The sequence below is a fragment of the Ictalurus furcatus genome, chromosome 14 (genome assembly GCF_023375685.1).
Source record: "Ictalurus furcatus strain D&B chromosome 14, Billie_1.0, whole genome shotgun sequence".
Taxonomy (NCBI): domain Eukaryota; kingdom Metazoa; phylum Chordata; class Actinopteri; order Siluriformes; family Ictaluridae; genus Ictalurus; species Ictalurus furcatus.
In genome coordinates this window covers 14,677,184-14,686,800 of record NC_071268.1, presented here as the reverse complement: position 1 = coordinate 14,686,800, position 9,617 = coordinate 14,677,184, and the positions used below count along the sequence as shown (strand labels likewise).

The window sequence follows — 9,617 nt, the reverse complement described above, 5'->3', positions numbered from 1 at the left end:
ATTTTAAACAACATTATCCATCATTTAAAGCAGTAAAGTAGTGCTCAGAGTAGGCTACCACTCAACTAAAAGCCATTCCTACAGTAAATGAACAAAGGCTAAAAATTTTCTCACTGGACTTAAGTCTGTTTTGTAATTATTTGTAATTCACTTGAGTTTTTATTTTACATGCAAACCTATTTTACATACAAATAGGTCAAACCTTTACTTATTACATTTCAAAAAACAAATATTAACTTTCTACTCACTACATTTTAAACCACATTTCTCTATAATCATATAGTTATATAAATATTATTATATCAATAGACAGATTCAATGTGTTGATCTAACAAATCTAAACAAATCTATACTTTAACAGATATGACACGAAGATTGAGACCTAATACTCATCACTGTAATCTGTCTGCTGCTGTGTACTCAATTCAATTCAATTTTATTTGTATAGCGCTTTTTACAATAGACATTGTCTCAAAGCAGCTTTACAGAAATATCAACATGGTATACAGATATTAAAGGTGTGAATTTATCCCAACTGAGCAAGCCACTGAGTGGCGACAGTGGCAAGGAAAAACTCCCTAAGATGTTTTAAGAGAAAGAAACCTTGAGAGGAACTGTGTACTATTTGCATTTATCTAGGCAGTTTGTATTTGAAAGCTAGCTATTAGCATTCAACTAGTTGTTAATTAGCATTCATCTAATATATCCCCACAGTCCTTGTTTCCTTCAGTGAAAGAGGCACTATTTTAAGAATATCACTGGTTGTGGTTTGAAGCAGATGTCATTTTAACAGTTTATATTTTTATACTTTAATGTGAGTGAAGAATTTGACACTGTACTTAATTTACTTCACTTGTATCAGTATTTATTTAAATGAGTAATTGCAATTTTAATTGAATAAAGAATTTGGGTACAAATTCAGAAAGGCACAAATGTAACACACAAACTATAAACACTTAGTAAAGTTCTATTCATGGAGGTAGAAATTTTCTGCAGCCCTTTGGGCCATCAGCCTTGTGGTACCCTACATCACATACTCACAAAAACACAAATAATGTAACATGTCAATAGCATACCATAAAAAAAATAAACAATAAACAGGGTACATAGTAACACCTATTTGCTTTCGGTTTCTACTGACATATTAAAATTGTTACAGTGTGCTGGGTATTAATGTAATCAATCAATCAGTCCGTCAAAGACACCAATACAAAAGAATGTAATCAATGTATTATTCAAGTAGTCACTTACAGTAACAAAATATGTTCAGAATACTTCACAGTAAACAAATGTAACCAATCAATCAATTTTCTTAAATACATAAAGTAAATGAATGAATCAATCAATCCATTAAAGCTCAGTCCATCCTACACAGGTTACACAAACTGCTATAATGAACATTAAGACATTAATATAACAATAGAACTGTAAAATAGCTTCATGATTAGAGTGACTATGTAATGTTTTTAAAAATAACAAGGTGTATGGTCTGAGGCAAAATTACTAAAACAAATGTGAAGTGTTCAGTGTTGTGCAAAGTCTTGAGATGTAAAAATGAAGGTACAGTAGGATAACGTTTTTCTGGGAATTTTTCCAAGAACATATGTGTGGCCATGACGCTCTTTTCCAGAGAAGTCCCTGGAGTACAGCAGCATTCTTTTCTTTCACCATTTCCTCTGAAACTAAGGCAGTCTGAGTTTCCCTAATTCCATTTTGTCTCTGCCCTCCTCTGTGATAAATTAATACAGAGATTGTAAAAGTTGTCTCTTTTAAAGCAATTCCCCTTCTATGACTTACAGTGCTTTCAATTGATTCCATAAATAATCCTTCTGTATAAATTCTTGAATGTGTCATAACTTGGCAATTCAATAAACTCTCCCATATTTCACCAGCAGCCAAGGATGAAAAGAAAAGCCTGTCTGCAAAATCTGAGATAAAAAATATATAGCCCTTCCCTCCCTATCTTATCTATGTCAGAAAGTTACAGCTGCAGAGAAATGTATAAAACATAAAAAGGTTAACAATAAAGTAATTCAACATGGCATTGACACGTATCTAAAGAAATAAAAATCAGTTATTTGAAAAAGTGTCATTTCAAGGGTGTAATTATAAAAAGTAAATCAATGAAATGTCCAAGTATATTCAAGTAAATTTACTGAAACCCAAATTTTTAAAAGTCTATTATGTCAAGAGAATTATCTAAGTCATCTGGGCATTCCTCTGGGTTGATGGTAGCTTGCAGTGCTTTTGCTGAGTTCCTATGAGCCTCCATGAACTTCTGCAGATACTTCGATGTGTACAACCAGTGGTGTTTTAATACGTCTTCTAACTCAAATGTCTTGGACTGCCTAGCATTCATTTTACGGAAGCGGCGGAAAAGTTTGTTCCCAGATTCATTCCCTTCGCTGGCCCAGGCACCAATTGAGCCATCTCGCTCAACAATTTCAGGTACATGGGCTAAAGTCTTGTGGAGGTAGTTAGTAATCTTGCCATCATAGCGATATTTGAATGTGGTGGAGAGGATCTCTGCAAAACGTTGAGAGTTGAAGCTATAGCGGCACAGCTGATCAGGACAATCTCGAGCTGGACAGGTAGAACGCCACACGGGTTTCATCTGGAGGTACAGCTCCATTAGTTCTTTCAGAGCCTCACGGCGCTCCTCTGAAGGAACTAGCTCACACACAACTTCAACAGCCTCACGGGTCATAAGTCGCCGGGCATAGTTCCCATTCATTCTCATCACTGGTTTTAGCTTCATCTTCTTTCTTAACTGCTTGTCAAGGGCTGACCGCCAGCGTCTGCGCTCTTCTCGAGTTGGGTTGTTTTTCAAGTACACTTCAGCAATTTCATCCTGGAAGATCTTATAGAATTCAGTAGCATTGCCAATGTCACAGTGCAAGGCATCTAATGTGGGTTGTGTCTCCATGAAAGGCTTGGCTGAGACCCCTTTGACGCGATCCCGAAGCTCCTCTGCAGACTCAGAAAAAGGGTTAGTTCTCCATATCTCATAGCGCTCAAGATTTTCATCATGGCTTCTAGTGATGGAGTGAAGCACCATGTTCTGAGAGGCTTCAGCTCGTGTTGAGTCACAGAGAGTGCAGATGTAAGTGGAGCCTGAAGCCTCCAAACCTTCCATGTCTCTCACCATTTTTTCATCATAGCCTGTGCTCCTAAAATAAAAGCGGAAGGAGCGTTGGAGCCCACCTATAGAGAGAATGAGGCGACTCTCCTTCATAGCTTTACGCTCTGCCACCACAGGTCCCAAGATGGCCGTCAGTATCTCATGATCAGACTCATCCACGAACATGAGGCACAGCGGCCTACAGGAAAGCTCAGAGTTAGGCTTTTTTTCCTGGAAGATAGTGACTGCTTCCTCTTCACCTTCAGCTTGAATAGTGATAGACATCACTGTAAATGAAAATCTCACTGCCTTTTCTGGGACAGCTGGTCCTCCTCCATGCTTCTCACTGACATCTCCCATGCCATCACATGACTCCTTAATCACCACAGTGAAACCTGAGGTGCAGGTGCTGTCATCCAATCCTCTTTCTCTAAGTCCCTCCATGATGTCCTCCTCCAAGTCCTTTAAAGCTGATACTAGTGCCACATCATAGCGGAATCTTCTAGAAATGGTCTCTGCAGGTACATCATCTACAGAGGCTGTCCACCCAGAAAGCCCATCAATGATCCCAATATTGCAAGAGTTTGAGACATTTTTTAGAGCTGGTTGCCACTCAAATTGATGGAAGCCAGGAAGAAGCTCCTTTTCAGCGTTACGGAGAGTGTGCAAGGGCTGGAATATCTGGCGTCCACTAGTAGCTTTGACTGTGCGGTACATCTTGTGGTACTGACTACAACTGAGGAATGTATTGACCCGTATGGCCAGACACACAGCTGGGTGGAGGCCAAGACCCCTGCCTGTAAGAGTAGACAAAGAGAAAATGCACCCACTGTGAACCCTACACAGGTACAATAATATGTTTAAAGAGAAGTATAGGCAACAGAGGAGTAAGTATAGAGATTTGAAGACAATGGGGGTGTGGGGAGAGAAATAATGTGCTGTCACTTTGCTCACAGCAAAGCTTACCCCCAGCATATTTGAAATTTAAGATTATAAGAGTAATTTGGGAGAATAGACAAAAAAAGATCTATTGGCCAACGATGAAAACAGACACCAGCTGGGCCAAGTCACCCAGAAAAGAGAATAGAATAGCCTGTGTCATTTATAGATACCAGAGATGCTGATGCTGTGTTCACTGTAACAGGCTTTTCAGAAAAGCAGTGTAATTGAGGGACAGACGGGAGCTTGATGGTAATAAGCCCATACAAATTTAACAACCAGGCACAATAACACAAACAGTGGTAGAGAGGCACACGTCAAATGTGTACTGGGGTTATTTCATGACTTCGTTAGTCTAATGCAAAAGTATTGTGAAATATAAGTGTAGCTGACACAAATTTCTGCAAATAGCTATACTATTACTTTTATGGTAAAATCAGATATTTAATTTAATTTAAAAAACTATTTTTTTTAAATGACATTAGCACTATTGATGTGCACCTTGGACCTACCTTGCATCATGGCCTCCAGCTCATCGGCCTGTTTGTGTTCATTTCCTGCCCTCAGTGCCAGCAGGAACAGTGTCAAACACACAGACTTCACATCTCCACCCTCCTCCTTATCAGCAAATACCTTCACCTGATTCTTCAGCTCTCTCAGCCTGTGCTTCTGAGCCCTTCGTGTCAGAGAGAGCAAGTGCTGGCGAGGGCGACCACCTTTGTTGACAGGTAAGTAGCCATCCACATCCTGCTGGGGAAAATTCTGTTCTTTTTTGCCATCTGTCTCAAAACAGTGATTTAGACAGTGGTCTGCAAAGGAGTCTAATCTGACCAATTCCCCACAACCTTCTCTTGGGCAGAGCAGAGGAAGAGAGTGGAGAATAGACAGAAAGGCTTTGGCAGGACTATTTAGGTCACATGGGTTAAATAAGAGGCCACAGGATGGACACTGGGGACCCAATACACGGCTGTACTTTTGGATGCAGCTACGGCAGAAGAGGTGCTGGCATGGGGATTGGACCGGGTCAGACAATAGGTGATCACACACTTGGCACACAATAGCACTCACAAAGTCTTTTGGAAAATCACCTGGGAGTAGGGTGGAGGTTAGGTGGTCTTTCTGGCAGTGAGTTATATTCTTTACCCAAAGGCTTCGCTGAGCAGCTGGCCTCACCCATGTTCTCAAGCCCATTGTTGGTGGGTTGTCTATGGTCTGTCTCCACACTCTATTGCCCCCTGTAGATGTCTCTCTCTTTGCCCTTTTGGGAAGGCTATGTAGTGGTTTCCTTCTCTTCCTTCCTCTTCGCTGAAGTATGTGTCTCTTGGGGTAGCACTGCAGGCAGTGTGAGTTGTGGGGCTTCCATATAGGGACCCTGGTCCTGGAGAAGCTACATATTCCCCCTCCTCTCATAGCTACAGTCCAGCAACGATGACAGAACATGGGAGGGTGGATGGATTCCATGTCTCCACTCACATCTACTTTAAACACCTTCAGGATGATGTCAGGCCATCTAGAAGCCTTGCAGCCCATCCTGCGCAATGCATATTTGCTGGACTCATCCAGGTCTCCTTGGACTTCATGCTTGGGACCTTTTGCTTTTCTCAGAAGTATGCCACATAAGCGGCATAAAGACCTGAACAGAATTGTTGAACATGAATTGTTAAGGGATACGAATTGTTAAGGGGTACGAATTGTTAAGGGTTTTTTTGAATGTTCTATCTGATTTTTTTAACTGTCATCAATATGCTACATATATGCCACTGAATATATTACTTAAGTAAAAATAATATAAATCTGAAAAGTCATGTCTACTTTGATTTTATTGAGAAAAGTCATGTCTACTTTGATTTTATTGAGAGTCAAACCTTTATGATTCACTATCTTGCAAGAGAATTGTCAAATAATAATTCCAAGATCTCACCATGATATCTTCTATTTACCTGAGAAGGTCCATATGTGTGTCAATCTCCTGAAGCTTGAGATCCACTTGCCTGCCAGCGCCCGCCACATTCTCCTTATTTTTGCCCCCTAGACAGATCTTCATAATGCTGCCAGGAACACTCAGGCTGTCCACCTGTTCACCCACCTTCACTTCAGCCTCCTTCTCCAGGAGAGGTTCACTAGGAAGGGGAGCCTTCTCCAATGAACGAACTCGAAACAGCTTAAACTTCCAATTCGAGAAGTTGGAATAAGGATGACACAACTCATCTGGCATGGAAGCTCTCGGTGAATCTGGTGGAACATACAGCTCTGTCTCCATCGTGTCCATGGTATGAGCACAGTCTTAGCTTCTGTGAAGGAGCAGATGCAGGAGCTTCATTTTGTGAACTAGGAGGTCATGTTATCATTGTACAGCCAGGCTGTTATGGATTTTTTTTCCACAAATTATTCAAATGTTTCACACCCATAACGGACCCAGTTCTGTGTCAAAATCAAGCATATTGACTTAGTTGAAAGTTTTGTACTGAGTGTCCCAAAATCCCAGCACACAATGAAGTGTTAAGCTCTGACCCACAGTGCTGCATTATTCTGTAAGCGGCATTTAGCTCCTCTGTAAAATTCATGAGACAACCATTCAGGAATCGATCGGCTGCTTTAAGTTTCTGCTCTAAGAGTAAGCATGTCTGTTTTTTTCTAGCATGTCTGTTTTTTATTGGGCATGGCAAGTTTGCTAAATGGGCACTTTTATCCTTTAAGATCCATCAATCTCTCATATTAGACATTTTCTCAAGTGGAACTGGAGTCAGGGCTTTAGGGGTGCTACACTGGCATTTTAAGAGGGGTAAACAGGAGAATAATGAAACTATGATACTCGGTTATTGATTGAAAGGAGAAGAGAGTTCACTGAAAAGTTTTAAGGCCTACTGTTATAGATGAAAAATTTAGGAAAAGTGACTGGAGTTGTAACTATTGAACAAATTCAGAATGATAGAAATAATCAAGGACCACAACCACATTAAACTACAGGAATCCCAGTAGGTGTTAAACACTGGCAGTCTTCCAAAACAACTTTGACATTAAGCTTTTGTCTCATGCTATAAAGCTATCAAGCAAATCCTCTATTAATAAATCAACTAGTGCTTACCATAGCAGTCCTGCAGTGGCCACATTTTGGCATTATCTCTGTCACCTCTCAAAAGATTTTGTCTGCATCCTGTGTCTCTTTAACTATCAGCATCCTTTAAAGCTCACACTAACACACATTGGCTCACACAAACAGGCAGACACACACAAACAGCTGGGCAGACTCACTCTGCCAGTCAGCTGGGTTCTCCTACCTTGTTTTTTGAGGCTCAGCTGGTGCTGTGTCCCCTGGGGTCTTTTCTGCATGGGAGCACAGATGCAGAGATGAGTGTGTGTGTTTTGGATGTTTGAGTGTCTCTTCTCTTCTCTCACTGTGTCTGTTTGGATCTCAGTGTTCCTACCTAGGATTGTGTCTCTCCATAGGAGGGAGAGACTCCTATTTATACCACACTGGGGAGTCCATAACCGATACCCCATGCCACCTGAATGATATGGAGTAAATGGGGAGGAGTGAGAGTGCTAACCACACACACACACACACACACACACACACACACACACACACATGCACATGCACACACATATACACACACACACACACACACACACACACACACAGCCTTTACCGTTGTCATTTACAGCTCACAGTTGTGAACACAGACATAAAGAACAATGAATATACTGGGTCAATGCCACCTTACAGCTCCAAAGGCTGCGGTTCAAGTCGGAGCTTGGGTTATTGTCTGTGTCGAGTTTCACATGTTCTCCTTCGAGTTCTCCAGTTTCCTTCCACCTCCCAAAAACATGGCAGTAGGTGGACTGGCTAATCTGATGTGAACGAGTATGTGAAATTGTGTTTGCATGGTGATTTTTGATCCACCATGACCATGACCAGGATTATCATCACTTACTGAAGATGAATGAATGAATAAATTAATGAATTAATGAAGAAATATGATGTATACCCATGATTCTCAAAGTTCATTAAGCATTTCCAGGGGATCCATGAGATTTTACATTTTGTTACAGTGGAGAAAATCACAACCCACATTTATACAGTATGTCAACTATCTAATCATATCTAAAATAAATTTTTAAAAGCTCTCTGGCTCCAATGAATAAAAAAATATTATGCCATAATATCGTAATGTTATTTGAATTTTCATTTACAGATTAAGCCCCTGAAATCTTACATTTTTTTAAGTTAAAGTTGCAGTACTGAACTTTTGCCTCTCTGTCACCATCTCTGTTTGAAATATAAAACTGCAAGTTACTTGCAGAGTTTTTTTGGGTTTTTTTTACATGGGTTCTGCTAATCTGTGCGGATGAATCTAATGGTTTGAGGTATTCATATGTGTTGTATATTAGCTCCAATATTTGACAACGGTGGTGGTGGTGGATATGATTTTCTTGGAGTAGAGGTGAGTTGCTCTCTTTTATAGCTAGCAGAAAATAAGTACAATTTACCACATAGCAAAACAAACAACCAAAAAAACAGGAAACTCGATACCTAGCTGAATCAAGCGAAGAAGTGCGCTAATGTTAGCTAGCTACCTATTGAGCCACTGAAATGTCTTACCTGTTTAGCAGAAAAAAAAGGCTATCTCTGCGTCTTCAGTCCCTTCAGATCTCTGAGTTTTCGCCACCTCTTAAAAGCCATGTCAATATTTATTCTCGTTTTAGCACAGGCTCAGTCCCTTTCCCTTTTTGATTGCAGGCTCTCTGCAGTTAGAGGCGTCTTGGTTTTGACAACAGCCGATTCATCAGATGTCAACGATGATTTTGTTTAGAACTATCCAGATGAAAAGCAGCCATCTAGATTACAAGTTTAAATTCTAAGCAACTCTTGTAAGAACAATCTACAAACACTCCAACACCTTCAGCACCCACACATATAGTAGCCGGCTCGTCTCCTTTCTGTTTACGGATGTAATGTAACCACACAAAGATGTGGTGACCTCAAAGGCCACGCAAAAAATTTCCCACAAAATCTCACCTGACAGCTCAAATTATAAGTCATTATTATAAGCTTACCATTGCGAATTGTGTAAGGTAAGGAGACACTGATTTTTTACATACTTGCTCAATAATTGAATTGTGTTCAATTTTTAACCAAAAAAACTTCGATACTGCAGCTTTAAATTGGTCCCTAGCTGTAAAACTTTGAGAACCCCTGCTGTATAGGACATAGCTCCCAGAGTAATGCTTTCATTTTAATATTTATTTGATACATATACTGTATATATGACATGTGATGTATTTGTGTATGATTCTGTGCTGATATTTCATATACTTATACACACTGTATGTGTTGAATACAGATTTTCCGGTTCTAAGTTTGGTCCTGAAATATACACAGGAACATAAGTACCCTTGACCTTTTGGCAATTTAGTTCCTTACTATTTGTCACATGGAGGCACAACACTACACCAGCCTGATGCAAGTGGTCTAGAACCAGCCAGCCATTTTTCAGCTCTGGACCTGAACAAAAGCAGAACTGCTGCACTGCATATGAGACAAACACTAGAAAGA

The 9,617-nt window shown here is 40.2% G+C and overlaps 1 protein-coding gene across 1 annotated transcript; it reads right to left on the bottom strand.

Annotated features, from left to right (window-relative positions):
- Window positions 1-311: 311 nt before the first annotated feature.
- On the bottom strand, window positions 312-8,149 carry rag1 (recombination activating 1). The gene is made up of 4 exons (XM_053642350.1): window positions 7,339-8,149; window positions 6,001-6,351; window positions 4,573-5,693; window positions 312-3,918 (listed from the first exon to the last, which is right to left on the bottom strand). The coding sequence occupies exons 2-4, from the start codon at window positions 6,327-6,329 to the stop codon at window positions 2,171-2,173; spliced, it is 3,198 nt and encodes a 1,065-aa protein (XP_053498325.1). The 5' UTR covers window positions 6,330-6,351; window positions 7,339-8,149; the 3' UTR covers window positions 312-2,170.
- Between the last annotated feature and the right edge of the window lie 1,468 nt (window positions 8,150-9,617).